The following is an 18382-nucleotide window of genomic DNA, read 5'->3' on the forward strand; positions in this document are numbered from 1 at the left end:
CGCTGGCTACTTGAGGGCAAGAGACAAAATGGATGCCGTATCTAAGATGGAACCCGTGGGTACAGATGACAAACCCACATAACAAACGAACGGTTTAAGTTAGCACAGCGAAACTGCGCACACTTGCTAAACTCGTCATTTGCGGTTCATAGATACTAGACTCGACCATATTCGTGTGAGTCGAAAACACCACTTTCAATTGTCACGGAACCTCAGTAGAAGGACAGTCGTGAGTTGAGGCATTCTGGGCCGATGTCGTAGAGTGATTTGTGTGCGTGGGTTAGCAGTCGGAAAGTGATCCTCTTATTGATGGGTAGCCAGTGGAGGTCTTTCAGGTGGCCAGAGATGTGTTCGTTACGTGGGATGTCTAATATGATCCTGGCTGAGGCGTTTTGGATTCGTTGGAGTTTCTTCTGGAGTTTAGCGGTAGTACCTGCGTAGAGGGTGTTTCCGTAGTCCAGTCGGCTCGTGACCAGAGCATGGGTGACTGTTTTTCTGGTTTCGGTGGGGATCCAGCGAAATGTTTTTTTGAGCATGCGAAGAATGTTGAAGCAGGATGAGGATACGGCGTTGACTTGTCTGTTCATTGAGAGTGAAGAGTCCAGGATAACGCCTAGGTTCCGTGCGTGGTCTGTCGGGATGGGTGCTTTTCCAAGGGCTTCCGGCCACCAAGAGTCGTCCCATGCAGAGGGGGATGTACCTAAGATGAGGACTTCTGTTTTATCTGAGTTCAGTTTCAGACGGCTTTGTTTCATCCATTCGGCAACTTCTTTCATTCCTTCGTGTAGGTTTGTTTTGGCAGTGCTGGGGTCATTGGTGAGAGAAAGGATCAGTTGAGTGTCATCTGCGTAGGAGATGATGTTGAGGTTGTGTTGGCGAGCGATGGCCGCAAGGGGGCTCATGTATACGTTGAAGAGGGTGGGACTGAGTGAGGATCCTTGTGGTACGCCACAGATGACTTCAGTGGCTTCGAATTTGAATGGTGGAAGGCGGACTCTCTGGGTTCTTCCGGTGAGGAACGAGGTGATCCATTCGAGTGCTTTTCCTTGTATTCCGATGTTTCTGAGGCGCTGTAGAAGGGTGCTATGACAGACTGTGTCAAAGGCTGCAGAGAGGTCGAGGAGGATGAGGGCGACTGTGTCTCCATTGTCCAGTAGAGTTCGAATGTCGTCTGTTGCTGCGATGAGGGCGGTCTCAGTGCTGTGTTTTGCTCGGAATCCAGATTGTGAGGAGTCGAGGGATTTGTTGGCTTCGAGGAAGGCGGCGAGTTGGTTGTTGACAGCTTTCTCGATGACTTTGGCTGGGAATGGAAGAAGCGATATGGGGCGGTAATTTTTGAGTTCGGTGGGGTCCGCTGTGGGTTTTTTCAGAAGGGCGGTGAGTTCAGCGTGTTTCCAGCTTTCTGGGAAGGTGGCGGAGTTGAAGGAGCAGTTGATGACGTCTCGGAGATGCGGTGCTATGACGGAGTCTGCTTTGTTGAAGATGTGGTGAGGACATGGGTCTGTGGGGGATCCTGAGTGGATAGAGTTCATCAGGCGGATGGTGTCCTCAGTGGAGATTGGGTTCCAGTCGTTAAGAGCGTTCAAGGGGGGAGAATGTTCAGCAAATGGTTGGGTGGGTTGGTCTCCGGGTTGGTTGTCGAAGCTGTTGTGGATGTCTGCAATTTTGTTGTGGAAGAATAAAGCCAGGGAGTCGCAGAGGGCTTGAGAAGGGGTGATGTCGTTGGAGTTGGCCGAGGGGTTGGTGAATTCCTTGACGATGTTGAAAAGTTCCTTGCTGTTGTGGGCGTTGTTGTCTAGTCGATCCTTGAAAGCTGTTTTCTTGGCCTTTCGGATTAGTTGGTGGTGTGTGCGGGTGGCGTTTTTGAAGGCATCCTTGGTGCTAGTGGATGGGTCTTTTTTCCAGGCCTTTTCAAGGGAGCGGCAGAGTTTCTTGGACTTCTTAAGATCATCGTTGAACCATGAGGCCTTCTTGCTGCTAGGTTTGCGTTGACGTTTTTTCAGTGGTGCTAGGATGTCGGCGGTGTTGGATAACCATAGGGTGAAGTTGGCGGCGGCTTGGTCTGGGTTAGAAGAGTGGGCTGGGGTGTTTAGGAGGAGCGATGAGGAGATCTGGTCGATGGTGATTTTGTTCCAGTTTCTTTGCAGAGTTGGTTGGAGGTGGTTGGTGGGTTTCGGCTTGTTGTAGGTGAAGTGAACGCAGCTGTGGTCAGTCCAGAGGAGATCCGTAGTGTGGCTGAAGGAGACATGATTGCTGGAGGTGAAGATGGGGTCGAGAGTGTGACCTGTGATGTGGGTGGGGGAAGTGACCAGTTGTTTAAGTCCGAGGTTGGCGAGGTTGTCCAAGAGGGTGGTGGTGTTGCGGTCGTTGTTCTTTTCAAGGTGAAAGTTGAGGTCTCCCAGAAGGATGTAATCTTTGGAGGGGAGCGCGTGTGGAGTGATGAAGTCCGTGATGTCTTCACTGAATTTTGCGCGGGGTCCTGGTGGCCTGTAAAGGAGGGTGCCTCTGAGTGTGGTCTTGGGGTCAATGTGGATCTGGAAGTGAAGGTGTTCAGAGTTGGCGAGGTTGACGTCAGAGCTGGTTGAGATGTGGATTGATTTTTTATGGACGATAGCGATTCCTCCTCCTGTGTGGCCGGTACGGTCCTTGCGTGTGATCTTATAGTCTTCAGGGATGGCAATGGTGATGTCTGGGGCGGAGGAAGCGTTCATCCATGTTTCTGTTAGGAAGGCGACGTCTGGAGAGATGGTGTCTAGTAGATTCCATAGGTCAATGGCGTGTCTGTGGACCGATCGAGTGTTGAGAAGGATGCATTGTAGGTGGTTGGGGTCGGGAATCTGTGGTGTGGTTGTAGCGGAGATGTTGTCGGTGCCGATGAATTTGCAGGAGTAGCAAGAGAAAGGTCCATGGGTGTGTCCAGGAGCGGCTTGGACGCAGTTGGGGGCGCGACCGGGGTTAAGGGCTAGGAGGGTGGCGGCATCGTAGGTAATGCGGGAGGGCTGGGCAGCGCGAGGGGCAGGGGGTCTGGCGCTGGGCGCGGGCTTGGCGCGGACGGGAGTAGACGGGCTTACCTTTGGCGCACCTTTGGCGCGGCTGGGGCGCGGTCGCTGCGCGTGGACGCTGCGCGCTTGGGCTGCTGTCATATATGGATGGTGGGAAGGGGGAGGGGCGAGGGCGGCTCAGCTGGGAGGCGGGGCGGGCTCAGGTCAACACGGAGCACAACAACAACAGGTCCAAAATGGAGGGGGGAGTCGAGCAGGGCGCCGGGGGGTATCGCGCAGTAAAGTCTGTCAAAACAACAATGGTGCAAGCAAGCGAGGTGCAGTTAATATACTTAATTAGCTGTTCTAAAAAATGCACAGGTCGAAATATGGCACAAACAGACAATGCAGCGCACTTAAAGATACCAGACAATGCAGCGCACTTAAAGATACCGGCAAGCAGGCGAGGTCAATACAAATATTTTAGCAGTTCTAAATTTTGAGCCTATTTGGGACATTCTGTGATTGGAAACGTATCCCACTTTGTGAATGTATTTTAATGTCAAGAACTCATATTACACCTTAAATAAACGTGTATTCATTGGTTAAATTGATTAACGTAATAAGCTATATCTGGTCAGTAACATTCCAAACAAATACAAAAAATTGGGATGTTTTGCTCTTTCTAGCCTCACCTCTGACTCCGCCCACTGACCCGATCCTCGGGTTATTCCCGTCCTCTGAATCTCCCCCCACAGTTCACCTACTTTTTTCCCCACTTCAGCCACTGCGCCTCACCCACACACTCCATGTGGCTTACCCCACCTGCACCCTCTTCTCTTGCCCGTTGCTTCTCCTCCTCATCCTTACCCATTGTGTTGTTTCCGTCCCCCGCCACGTTACATGTCCCATCCATGCCCTCCATGTTATTCACCTCCAACCACGCCCACAGTTTTGCTCTCCCCATCGCGATTTAAAAAATGCTTGAGTGCACATTTTTCTTTTTATTTGTCAATCCAACTTGGATCAGCAAACAAAAAGAAAAGAAAGCGACCACGTCTCAGCATTATTATTTCTTATTTTGCCATGTTGTACAGCATCGGGGATGCTGTTGCATGGATAAAACACATTGGCAAAGCCAGTAGATCCCAGAGGCGAGACCTATTGGCATTGCTAAGGCTTGTTCTGTTTGTTAGGAAGTCAAGTTAACAACAGCTTTTTGCTTATGTTAACCGGCATGGATTTCCCATGCAGTGAAGTATTACCATGCCTCTTGATGATGTAGTAGCTTTTTTTCCTGTCGTTAATAGCATGTTTTATGCTGGGAACCCTCACTTACTGCACATCTAAAATGATTTTCTAAAAATCACGGAAAATTCTAAATGAGGGCCCAAATCTTCGTGATAGGTAAGCATTGTTCACTGCACAGCCTGCTTCTCTCCTGGAGGCGGTTTGTTTGCTTTAGATACTTGCACAAGTCCCACCATTGCCTAAGTAACATTTGTTCTTGTGCTGGAGTGTCTGCCATTTATTGCAGAATTATACCTCCACTTGTACTTTGTACGCTTTTGTAACCTGCACACATAACTTTTTCCTCCTGTAATGTACCGATTGCTACCTCATGTATTTTGGTTGCTCATTATTGTCACTTTTGATTCAATTAACTTAACGTTTGCTTTTGTAATTTTTTCACTTGTAATTTTCTCCTCATGTATCATTACTGTTGTTCCTATTGTGAAGTGCTCTGACTCCTTCGGGTAAAGTTCGCGCTATAAAAACTCGCATAAATAAATAACTGGGTTGTGATTCGGAGACGTCTTCCATTTCATGCAAGACTGACTAGGCACAAGGCCACTTCCGGGAGGTCCTTGGAAACGAGCCTTTGAGAGAGGTGGCTGTTCTCGCGCCTCCTCGCGGTGTGTATTGATTGGACGGTTAAACTAGTCGATAGTTGTCACTCACGCTGTATAGAACCCGCCACTCGCTCTTTCTATTTGATCTATTTCTGTGATCTCTATTCATGCCTTTTATCGCACAAGCATCTGCTAGTCTGTCCCCACCTGTTTCCTTTCACAATTGTCGTCTATACAAAATAAAATGCGTGCATCTGTATAATAATCTCTGCCTTTTATCTTTCCCCTCGCATCAGAGTTAGATTGAATGCTAATATTTTCCCCTGGGTTTCTCTGCATTGCAGGTGCTACACGAACCCCTGATCGACGAAGACCCCGTCTTCATTGCTACCTGCACAGAACGGGAATTACGCAAAAGGAAAAAGCGGAAATTCAGTCTGTGGGTCAGGCAGTGCTCTTCCACCGGGTTCATATGCCAGGTATGTAGCAGTGATGTGATGCAAAAAGACTGGCGCCTCCTGCAAGATACAGTAATGAGCCCTTGAGAGTGCGGCCTCTCGTGGTGGAACTGCCCAACTGCATGTGTGCTGTCAGTCCTGCTATAAAAGTTGTCTGTTCTGGGGTTCTATTTTGCTGCGTGCGACTTTGCTCCTCGGTGTGAATCACCACGAATCACTAACTTTAGCCACAAAATGTGATTGAACATGTCCGAAAATCTTCTGAGAATGGGCATGGGGCATGTTACCTGCTGGTTGTAATTACTCTGACCACATTTTAGTTCACTACTCTTCTGCGTTCAGCGCCCTTACAGATTGGGAATAGCCAGTGCTTAATTATATAAAAAAAGTTCCAGGGTCTGAGATATTTCTCAGGGATCCCTTGCAGCTTGCACCACCTAGAGTCCTGTCAGTGCTGCCAAATACCAGTATGAACACAACCTACTAACTATTACACTCCTGTAAATGTGATAATTTGGACTGTAGCAGGTTGCCCAAAGTTACAATAATGGTCTGGGTAAGTTGATATTATTATTATTATACTTAATTACATATCGAATTGTATAATACTTTGCACATGTGTGCTCTTTTAAAAAATAGACTGACAGCGTCATCTTGTAGTAGACTGTCAATAATATGAGATTGTGTAACGAAGTAAGTGCTGTATCAAGGACCGGCCAACACCAGCACAGATTAAGCACTGGGACCATCCCTAAGGAAATACTCTTGATTCTGCCACAAAAGGGATCGCGATTCCTGACCTTCTAGGCCACATCCTGTGTATATGGAACACAAACAAACCTAGACATGTTTTGGGCTTGTTGAGTGTCATTAGTATGTTTCAGAGTGATGCCTAAGGCCTAGCCACGCATGGACCCAAATTTTATCTTCCTGTCTCGCGTGGGACATTCACTGAGAAAAGCAAAAAATGGTGGATTACATTCTTCCAATTACTCTCAGCTAGTGTTAATTACATTAGGATACGTTCTCGCCCATCTTTGCGTTGCTTAATGTGCCACTAGAGAATGGGTCCTGCCATAAGCAAAGCGGTCCAGACAATACAACAAAAGGACATTACAGTTGAATCAGCCAGGCCACATCCTCAGTGTACACAAACAAACCACGTTCATCAATTGTTTTTGCATTGGAAGAGTATGAGCTGGAAGAAGGTATTAAAGGTCTCTCAATGAGGTTAACAACAAACAGTATCCAGCCAATATGTTAGGAAATGTTTCAACTTTTCTGTGTCGACAGTCTGGTCCTGTGAGCTTGCTAGCACAGGATTCAAATGAAATAAAAACGGTTTAACGTTTCTGTCTTACACCAATAGGGTTGTTCCCTGTGTTCCCTCTCTCTAGGTGGGCTTCACTCGCCTGCTACAGAACTTTGCCGCTGTATATGAAGAGACCAGAAGCTATAAATCAGGACAACATTTAATCACTACACTAAATTTCTAAGTTAAGTCAATAATGAGAATTTGATTAGTATTAAGGGTTTTATTATCATTAAAAAAAGTTTAGTAATTTCTTCTCTTTTATTCAGTTAGTTCAAAATGTATCAATCAGATTATAGAATTGACAGTAAAAAATATGGTTAGAACAAGTCATATCAAATAATGCAATAATGTGCGTTGCATAAAGGAAAGAATCCCTTTTCTAAAGAATGAGGCGAAAAGGGAGTTATCAGGAACCCATAAAGAGTTCAAATTCGAGACAAGAGTGAGAGTTAGAGCGTGAAGCTCAAATTCAATCAATCAATATTTGCTCAACTTCCCATAAAGAGAGGTTTACAAAAAGTAAAAATAGTCATGCAGTAGCAGTAGCGACTGTAATCAGCAATAAGGTCAGGTAGGATAGCACAAGCATCTAGCGATGGTAACCCTTGCGACCACGGATTTGTCTATACAGAACATATGCAGTACCCTCCATTGGGAATTCTTTGATCGTCTGGCCTGTTTCTTCCATGCCACGATAAATAAGACCAGGTCATCACAGGGAAGGGCTATGGAAAGACACTGATGGTATGCAAGGATTCAAGAGGCGGTCCAAGATGGCAGAGTGAGGACGCGGACGAGCAGCGGCTGACCGGGAGCTCCTCATCCCCTCTGAAGTGAAATCGGGGATAAATGCATTGATGCTGGTGTTTCCCCCGTAACCCCCGAACCACAAGAATAAGGAAGAATAAGGAGACACTCAAACATTTAAATCAAGTACATCGGCGCTTATCGACGCTCACAGATGCTCTGGCTTTTGGACTTCTCACGGACTGCTAGGTAATCAATTGGGCAAGCGTTCCGTAGCCTGCTCACTAACTCGGAGCTTGGCTGGTTTGGTCTTCAGGCCACGGCCCGTGCACGATGGATACTCAAAATGTCTCCTAAGAATCCACCTCGCACCACCCGAAATACGAAGACTACCGTTGTTGCTGCCTCCCTTTCCTCGACGGGCGCAATGACTACGGCGGTGGTGACAGCTTCAGCACCCCCCCCCCCCCCCCCCCCCCTCCTCGTCAGGTGCAAGGGATACAGAAGCGCTGCTTCCTGACACTGCGATCTCTTCAGCTTCAGCTTCGGAGACCTCAGGGGCGGTGGATGGTGCCAGGAACAGCCCATCTGCAGCAGCAGCGCTTGGAGCGAAAGGTGCGCATAAGGACACTGGAACTGCAGCAACCATCGGTAAGCCACTATTACGCCCCCCAACGCTGACTGTTTCTAGTACTTCATCCAAGAAAACTGCTAAAAATACTGCTAAACTAAAAGTAAAACCCTGTGGTTTAACTGGAACTCTAGCTGGAGGCGAGGGAGATGAGGGAGGTGATGAAACTGACTGTCTAACTCTCCCAGCAAGCTTAGCTACTGTATCTTCAGCAGGCATAGCTGAAGCCACAGGAACTGTAGCAAAACCCCAAGCCGATAACAAAGTTTCAAACCCAATTCAGACACAGCCTCATACAAATTCAAACTTAAACTCTAACCTATCACTATTTATAGAACCAGCTACAGAAGTAGCAATTATAACAGAAGAGAGTTTAATGAATGATGGCGACTTAAATTCAGTTACTAGCGGAGACTCAAACGAGTTGATAATCGTCAGTGTATCGGGGCACACAACAGAAACGCCAATGGCAAACAAAGAAACAAGCAATACGGCTCCAATTGAGGGCACAGTAACTAACGGCACTGGGCTATCAAATAAAGAGGCCTGTCATGCTTCTGAGGAGCTGGAAGAGGTTAATGGAGACCTGGACTCCCAGGATGAATATGAAGCAGAGACGGAAGAAGAGACGGTTGATCCGTCTGAAACTTCAACGAGATCCCTGGCGACTAGAAAGCGCAAACCGAAAATCAAGTCCGAGATTAAAAGAGGGGGCAAAGCTAACACCACTCTAAATCGATTGATTACAAACAATACCTCGGCCACCAAGAAAATCCTTATTGATAAAAGCCCTCTTAGGAAATGGATAGAGGCAAAGGGGCTCGTAAAGAGTATGACATTAAGATTATCCGGGACAAGCCCTACGGATCCTGACCCTATCTCGGGCCTCCTAAACTGCCCCGCTTCCCCGGAGAACAATGCTTCATGTGAATCCTTTAATGCAACATCAAACGCAGTACCCGAGCAAGACACAACACCTTTGTCTCTGCTACAACCCAAATCAGTAACTCCACCAATATGTGGTTCGCCGGGACCTAATAATTCAAAGACACTAGCCATAGATGGAACGACTGACAAAAGTGCTCCACCTCGAGATCCAGAAGAAGAGGATGGTAAACAAGAGCCAAACTCCTCCCAATTGGATACTATACTTCAAATATTAACCAATCAACGTAAAGAAGCACAAGAACACTACTTACAACTACGGGAGGATAACAACAAACTGCAGACCTCCTTATTAGAACTGACCTCTAACTTTAGCGGGGTATCGCAGGGCATCGAAGAACTGCAGCACCGAGTAGTAGGTGTAGAGGAAGTGGCGTCTCATATGAATATAGCAGTAAGCCAACACGACACTCAGATAACGACCCTTCAATTGAAAGTTGAAGATTTGGAAAATCGACAGAGAAGATCTAACCTGAGACTTTTTGGGGTACCGGAAGGATCAGAAGGCTCAGATCCTAGGGCCTTTCTTGTCAGTCTACTTCAGAAAGCCTTTCCAGACTTAGCAGACTGGACTGGGAATCTCAAATCCAGCGGGCACACTGCTTACCCTTAATTCAAAAGAACAAAGAGAGTAAATTTCCACGTCCCTTTCTTATTTATTTTGGTAATTTTCTATTGAGACAGGCTGTTTGGCAGAAAGCACGACCTAATGCCCCTATAACTATAGAGAATTTGACATTGTTTGTTCGATCAGATCTTAGTAAACCCACTATGGACAGACGCTGGGAACTACGCAAACTGATCGACCCAATTAAATCTATGGGGGGGGCGTTTTTCTCCAGGAGCCTGCATGTCTAAAAATCATCAAAGGCGGGCACACACACTTCTTTAATGATACTAGAGAAGCTGAGCAATTTTTATCTGGCTTAAGTAAAAGCTAGACTTTAACTATTATATATATTGTTAGACTTTTTACTTTTGTCGACACCATAGTTATTGAAAATAAGTCTCAGCTGGTGAGGGGCTTTCTTTTTTTTTTTCTTCCGGTCCTTAGGAAAAGCTATTCTTAAATGACATTATCTAAAATGAGGGGGGGGGGAGAAAAACTTAAAAGGGGGGAAAAAGGAAAAAAAAACACTTCAGAGTTGGGGATGGTGGGATCTCTCAGGCAGTCTGCTGCAGATGCTGCCCCTTCAACGGCAGCAGAAGCTGAAGGGTGGTCCCTTCCCGTTGTGGGTGGGTGACAGGGGGGTGGGGGGAGTGTGCTCTCTGTTCTCCGCAGGGTGGGGGGGTAAAAAACTAGAAAAAGGTGTTTACAATTTGAGGGGGAGACATGCTACTGAAGATAAAAGTTAATGTATATTTTTGTGTGTCTCAAGACAAATTTCCACTTGGTGTTCCATTATGCTGGGTTTTTTTTTCTCTTTAAATGCATAAAATAAAGTGTCTTGCCTGGAACGTCGCGGGGCTTAACAGTAAAAACAAAAGACGTCTTGTGTCGGAAGAGTTGAGACTCTATAATCCTCACCTTATGCTGCTATCTGAAACTCACGTAGCCGGCAAGGATAAAAAATTATTTTGTCAATTAGGCTATGATATTGTCTGCTGCTCCACTTTTGGAGCTTCAATTAGAGGGGTGGCAATTCTTAAAGATAAACGGTTCAGGGCAGAAACCTTACAAACTGCTCATGATAAAGACGGTAGATGGGTCATCACCCAACTGAACATTGAAAATCATAAAGATTTTGTTTGCGTGGTGTATGGTTCAAATCAAGATGAACCCCGAGTTTTTGATGATTTAAATATAAAACTTTTAGATTGGGATGGGGAGCTCATCATAATGGGGGACTTTAACTGCATCATGGACTACCAACTAGATACTACCAGGCCTAGGAGCTCTCAGCGGATGCGTAAAACTAGAGCATCAATTTTAGACTTATGCCACACACATAACATTAAAGATGCTTGGCGATATTTACATCCACACATTCCTGGCTACACATATTACTCCGCACCTCATAAACTTTGTTCTCGGTTGGACATGGCTCTAGCTAATGTTAAATTATTGAACACTAGCCTAATGGAGGTATGCCCTCGAATCTCTTCAGATCACAACCCTATAATGTTGACTTTTGATACTCCACATACTCGCACACGTCATAGACCATTTTCTTTTCCTAGATACCTAATATCAGACTCTGTTTACATCTCACAATTAAAAAATCATCTTATTGAATTTATTGAAATTAATTGGAACTCTGCCACATGTAATATGGTCTGGGACACCTGTAAGGCAAGCATTCGAGGATTCACGCAGGGATACGTGCTCAGACAAAACTCTGAGCGTCGCAAACTTAGTGAATCCTTGATTTCCAGCATTGCTGCCCAGGAAGCACAGCTAGCCACAGCACTACGGTTAAACTCGCCAGCGGTAGTAGAGATAGGCCTTAAACTAAGCCAATTAAAATCTGAAACTAAAATAAAGTTTATTAAAAAAAAATCGCTAATATACACAAATTTAAGATTGCGCAATATGAGGGTGGGGACAAAATTGGCAAAATCCTGGCGTACAAAGTGGCTGAAGACAGAGCTAGTACCATAATTACAAACATCCGAGGCTCTGATAATAAGATATATGATCAACCACATGATATACTGGAACAATTTGTGGATTTTTATAGGACTTTATACACCCCCGAATCTATCCCAAACGAAACTACCATACAGAATTACTTAGATGAGACCTTAACAACCTTACTTAATTCCTCGGAAATAGATTCACTGTCTGAAAATATTACAGGGCAAGATATACGCCAAGCTATTGCCGCTTTACCGATAGGAAAAGCCGCAGGGGAAGATACCATCCCTCTAGAGATATACAAAATCTGTCTAGAGGAACTATTACCCTTATTACTACAGGTCATACAATCCATTGGGATGACTGGGAGGGCCCCCAAGTCATGGAATAGAGCTAAAATAATCTTTTTCCTCAAAAAGGGCAAACCAAAGGAAGAGAGGTGGTCATACAGACCCATCTCTTTGATTAACACCGACGCAAAAATATTAGCGAAAATTTTAGCTACTAGGTTAGCTCCTCACATGCCCAAAATAGTTAATCCGCAGCAACACGGATTTGTCACTGGGAGAGATACTACCACCCATGTTAACATGGCCATAACAGCGTTTGACGTGGCTGAGACTGATTCCACCCCACTTGGCATGATTCTGCTGGATGCCGAAAAGGCCTTTGATCGAGTGGGGTGGGATTATCTCTGGCAGGTTATGACCAAAATGGGGTTTAGTGGACACTTTTTAAAGTGGAGAAAGGCATTATATGATAATCCCTTGGCCCATGTTAGCTACGGGGGACAGACTTCCACAGATTTTAAGACTTCTCGGGGCACTCATCAAGGCTGCCCCCTATCACCTTTATTATTTGCCCTCTCACTTGAACCATTTCTATATTCTCTTCAAGCACAACTTAGAATCGCCCCCTTCAAGTCTAACGAACAGACACTGAAAATTACGGCATATGCCGACGATATTGCCATTTATTCCTCTGATATTATTAACTATTTAAAACAACAAGGGGACCCCAATGAGTATCAGCGAGGGACCTCGGGGAGCTTATCGTACAGACACAACAGTGGTCCCTAGCAAGGAGACACAATAATAACCAACATAAATATAGACCCAGTCAGTTCTATATTGTAGAAGACATGCCCAGCCGGACAGAGGTCTTCAAGTTTTATATTTCAATAAACGTTTTGTGAAACAATAATACACCTTCAACAATTCACTTTCGTGGGGCACAAGCCTGTACCAACCCACGACAGTACATAGACACAGACAACATACACAGAAGGGCTTACAAGGCAAGGTCAAAAAAGTCTCTGTAAAGTTTCAAAATTAAACAGAGAGATTCCAGTGGGTACCATTACATACTTTCGTGTAGTAAATCATTGTACTGGTATATGGTACACAAGGTCGACGACGTTTCGGACCCCCTTATTAAATGCTGGGGTCCATCATCAGGACAGAACAGTAGTTGCCTTATTAAAATTTGAGCCTCTTTAGCCTAAAGGGAGGAAGGGGAACACAAATTACAATAAGTTGGAGTTTAACCACACACATAGGGTTGGTGACATTGTGTGGTGGTTAATAAACATATTTACCAGGTCAAGTGATATTTACATTCTAGTGTAAGCAAGCACGTGACTGAATGTTATAAAACTACGTTCACAGTGACTAGGAGAGTGGCAATTACCCATTTGTGAAGGGTGAAGGATTCTCAATTTTTTGGATCAGGGGGTGGCTATGCAGTCAGATTAAAAACGGCGCATTGGTGCCTCAGGGTTGTGAGGTGAAGTTTTATAAACGGCGCAGTGCAACAATTCAATTGCAGGTAAGGTGAAAGGTGAAGTTCTCAGAAACGAGCGGCGCAGTGAGATAGTTCAGCTGAAAGTTAAGGTACATAGAGCTTACCAAAGGGCATAAGGTTAAAGAGCTCACAGGCGAGCTTGAGTTAAAAACAATGGGCCAGGACCGGTAATGAAGTTAGTCATCGGTATGACTTGGTGAATCTGAAAATTGGGGGGGGAAAAATGGCAGCTGTTATAAAAGGAAAGGCCAACCTCGGTGCCGGTATTCATTGCAGGGTTTAGAGGCTTACCGGGATTACAAAGATAGTGTGTCAAGGTCCGGGGGCGGCGCGGGCAATTCACCGCAATACCGCTTGCACCTGTGAAATATTCAATAATTCAGAACAGGGGAGCGAAAGCAGGAATTTAAACAACGCATGTCCGGTAACGCCGGGTGGCGGCTTACCTTGCGGTCCGGAAGAAAGTGGGAGCGCCGAGTCGCGCTTGGGTCCTGGATCCAGGGGGTGGCCTGCGGGGAAGGGAGGGGTGATGGCCTGGTTAGGCAAGTTGGGCAGGGAACATTAAAAGGCATCAGAGCGAGAAGTTGCGCGACTGGTCTTACCGGGTTAGTCGGCTGCACCGGGTTTCCTGGTCGGAGGTGTCATGTGACCGGAGTTAATTTAAAGAGGTTGGCCATTGGTTGGGTGGGGGGCATGAAAATGAATGACGGACAAACCGCGGGCGGCCATCTTAAGTGAGGCCATAGACAGAAGAGTAAATAAGGAGTAGAAGGGAAGTGAAAAAATGTGACTGTTGTGAGCAAGTAATAATTGTGCAAAAAATAATTGTGCAAAAACATTATTTACATAGAGTACATTAGTTCAACCAGGGCACTTCAAAAGACTCCTTACAGAGGGAATATAAAGTTCATTCACTTCAGTTCTTTAAAGAGAGGGCCATCAGTGTAGGATCAGATTAAAGTAGTCCAATCCTCTTGCTGGTTAAGGCCAGAGTTCAAACTGTCTGTCCTTATGATCCATTTAAGCTCCTCCTTGTTGAGCAGAAGATTGAGGTCTCCGCCTCTCGGGGGCAATGTTACTTGATTAATCACCGTCCAGCGGATGTCATTTTCAGAGTGCTGTTTGTCAATGAAGTGCTCCACCAATGGGGCATTGGGAGTCCTGCAGCGTATCCTGCTCCGGTGTTGGGCGATACGTAACTTGATTTTTTGTTTTGTTTGTCCCACATAGATGAGGTCACAGGGGCAGAAAATTGCATATACAATATTACAGCTGTTGCAGTTTGTAAATGTTCTTAACACATTTTTAGTTTCCTTGTACACAAATTCTTTGCCTTCAATAGTAAGATCACATACCACACACGTTCCACATTTGGCATGACCCTTAAGAGGTGTTGTGGCCCAATGGTCATCTAGCGTTCTTTTTGGTGGGGTGGTGGATGGCAGGGCTGCCCTCACAAGATGGTCTTTGATGTTTTTGCTTTTTTTGAAAGCAAAAAGGGGACGTTCCCAGTTTAGTTGCCCCGAGTTAAGAATATGCCAGTTTTTTTTGATTGTTTTCGTGATTTTATTGGAGATATTGGAGAAGGTCGTGACACAAACCAACTTGTTTGTGGCGGGTTTGGGTTTTTGTACCAGAAGGGTCTCTCGTGGGCAGTACCAAGCACGTTTCATAGAGTTTTTTATGAGGCGGCGGGGGTAGCCTCTTTGTTGTAACTTAGTGGCTAGAATGCTCGCTTCAGAAAAGTAATCTTTTTTGTAAAAGTTATTCCTTCTCAGGCGGAGGAACTGCGAGTATGGTAAGCTATCTTTCAGAGCCCTAGGGTGGCAGCTATTGTAGCTCAGAAGCGTGTTTCTCTCTGTTGGCTTACGGTATAGCGAGGTATATAATAGTCCATCCTGGTGTTGGATGTTTAGATCCAAGAAGGCGATGGATGTTTTGCTATGAATAAGAGTGAATGTCAAGCCACTGCAGTTGTTATTAAGCCAATGTACTAGGGCTGGAAAGGTGTCAGTGTTATTACCCCATATCATGAAGACATCGTCTATATAACGTCTCCATGTAAGAATGCCTTGGTGGAAAGGATTGCTGTCAACAAGGATTGTGTTACATTCCAGCCAATCCATGTACAGGATCGCCAGGGTTGGAGCAAAAATAGCTCCCATGGACGTGCCACGGACCTGTTGGTAATACTCATTGTCATATGTAAAAAAGTTTTGAGTAAGGCAGATTTCAAGAAGCTGAATTATGAACAAAGTGGGGACTCTGTGTGGACGGGTTCTTTGATCAAGGATGCTTTCCATTACAAGCAATGCCTCTCTCTGGGGAATGTTTGTATATAACGATTCGACATCGAGAGTGCACAGGGTCTGAGTGTTATGATTAAAAGGATAGTTCTCAACAAGATTTATCATGTGAGTGCTATCTTTTATGTAGCACCTAGTCGCTGGGACAAAGTCTTTAAAGAAAAAATTAACATAGTGGCCCAATGGTTCCAAGACAGAGCCACAACCCGAGACGATCAGGCGGCCTGGAGGTTGTTCCAGACTCTTATGTATTTTGGGCAAAGTGTAGATAACTGGCGTCCTAGGGGTGAGAGTGTTGAGAAAGTCATACTCATGTTTTGTCAGGTATCCATTGTCCAAAGCCTCAGTAGTGATGGATCTGATTAGGGCTTGGATTTCTTTCGTGGGATTAGTGGGGAGTCTACAGTAGTGATCAGTGTTTGATACTTGGCGTAAGAGCTCACTTTTATAGTTATCGATATTTTGTAGTACAATTCCACCACCCTTGTCTGCTGGCTTGATAATAAGGGTGGGGTTGTTTTTAAGTGCGGAGATTGCAGACTTTTCTTCTAGGGAAATATTATAAGGTATGAAGATGTGTGATTTCGCCAGATCAGTGGTTTCTTTAAGGACCACCTTCTCAAATGTTAAGATTTCCTTAGGAATCATGCCCGCCATAGGGGAAAATTTGGAGGGTGGTCTGAATGGAGTGATAACAGGTTTGGGATCACTTGGATTAAGTTCAAAGTAGGCACGTAGCCGAATTTTGCGAAAAAAAGTCATGAGTTCAGACTGTAGACCAAGGAAATCAGGGTAGATAGTGGGGACAAAAGATAAACCTTTACTGAGGACAGAAATTTCATTAGAAGAAAGTATATGTTCAGACAGATTAAACAGAGGGATCGTAAGATCTGTATTCGAAGCCTCTGTTACCATTGGTAAAATCTGTTCCGGGTTTGTCGTTCTCCCGGGGGGTTCTGCCATCGTGTTGGCTGCTTCACGCGGCCTCTTTTGGGGGGTTCTTGCTGGCCTCTGGCTAAAAAATTATTTTGGTGCCGTTGAGGTCCACCACTCGTGCCTTCCCCAGCGTCGGAGTTGTCTGAGGAGTCTGCGGATGAGTCAGTGAAACCAACAACCGTGTTCCTTCTGTTAAAGCGACCCCAAGGCCTAGGTGTAAATTGGTTTTGGTTGAGGTTACGATTGGTATAATCTTCCGGACCGCAAGGTAAGCCGCCACCCGGCGTTACCGGACATGCGTTGTTTAAATTCCTGCTTTCGCTCCCCTGTTCTGAATTATTGAATATTTCACAGGTGCAAGCGGTATTGCGGTGAATTGCCCGCGCCGCCCCCGGACCTTGACACACTATCTTTGTAATCCCGGTAAGCCTCTAAACCCTGCAATGAATACCGGCACCGAGGTTGGCCTTTCCTTTTATAACAGCTGCCAATTTTCAGATTCACCAAGTCATACCGATGACTAACTTCATTACCGGTCCTGGCCCATTGTTTTTAACTCAAGCTCGCCTGTGAGCTCTTTAACCTTATGCCCTTTGGTAAGCTCTATGTACCTTAACTTTCAGCTGAACTATCTCACTGCGCCGCTCGTTTCTGAGAACTTCACCTTTCACCTTACCTGCAATTGAATTGTTGCACTGCGCCGTTTATAAAACTTCACCTCACAACCCTGAGGCACCAATGCGCCGTTTTTAATCTGACTGCATAGCCACCCCCTGATCCAAAAAATTGAGAATCCTTCACCCTTCACAAATGGGTAATTGCCACTCTCCTAGTCACTGTGAACGTAGTTTTATAACATTCAGTCACGTGCTTGCTTACACTAGAATGTAAATATCACTTGACCTGGTAAATATGTTTATTAACCACCACACAATGTCACCAACCCTATGTGTGTGGTTAAACTCCAACTTATTGTAATTTGTGTTCCCCTTCCTCCCTTTAGGCTAAAGAGGCTCAAATTTTAATAAGGCAACTACTGTTCTGTCCTGATGATGGACCCCAGCATTTAATAAGGGGGTCCGAAACGTCGTCGACCTTGTGTACCATATACCAGTACAATGATTTACTACACGAAAGTATGTAATGGTACCCACTGGAATCTCTCTGTTTAATTTTGAAACTTTACAGAGACTTTTTTGACCTTGCCTTGTAAGCCCTTCTGTGTATGTTGTCTGTGTCTATGTACTGTCGTGGGTTGGTACAGGCTTGTGCCCCACGAAAGTGAATTGTTGAAGGTGTATTATTGTTTCGCAAAACGTTTATTGAAATATAAAACTTGAAGACCTCTGTCCGGCTGGGCATGTCTTCTACAATATAGAACTGACTGGGTCTATATTTATGTTGGTTATTATTGTGTCTCCTTGCTAGGGACCACTGTTCTGTCTGATATTATTAAGGCACTACAAGGGATTAACCTCGAGGCTTGTACATTTGGCAAAGTATCTGGCTATAAGCTAAACACAAATAAAACGCAAATCATAGCCAATTACACACCAGCGGTAAAAGTCCCCGAGATTTGTAAAACTGCCACTTACCTAGGAGTCAGAATTACATCTAATATACGAGAAATAAACAATCTTAACTACAACGAACTAATCAAATCTACTACCGTATTGCTAAAAAAATGGCACAGATTGCCTTTGAACCTAATTGGCAGAATTAACCATATCAAAATGAAGGTACTACCAACATTTTTATACCTCTTTCGCTCTATTCCATTAGCACTAAACAACTCTTTTTTAGGCAACTAGACAGAATATTTAGCAGCT

The 18382-nt window shown here is 45.1% G+C and overlaps 1 protein-coding gene across 1 annotated transcript in view; it reads left to right on the top strand.

Moving 5' to 3' along the window:
- PGBD5 (piggyBac transposable element derived 5) overlaps positions 1-18382 on the top strand; it is a 519549-nt gene that overhangs the window by 236173 nt on the left and 264994 nt on the right. Inside the window, exon 3 of the mRNA XM_086927128.1 lies at positions 5179-5313. Within this exon, the coding sequence (XP_086783254.1) occupies positions 5179-5313 (135 nt within the window). The remainder of the gene's footprint in view (positions 1-5178; positions 5314-18382) is intronic.

The sequence above is a fragment of the Lissotriton vulgaris genome, chromosome 6, assembly GCF_964263255.1.
Source record: "Lissotriton vulgaris chromosome 6, aLisVul1.2, whole genome shotgun sequence".
In the NCBI taxonomy this organism is placed as follows: domain Eukaryota; kingdom Metazoa; phylum Chordata; class Amphibia; order Caudata; family Salamandridae; genus Lissotriton; species Lissotriton vulgaris.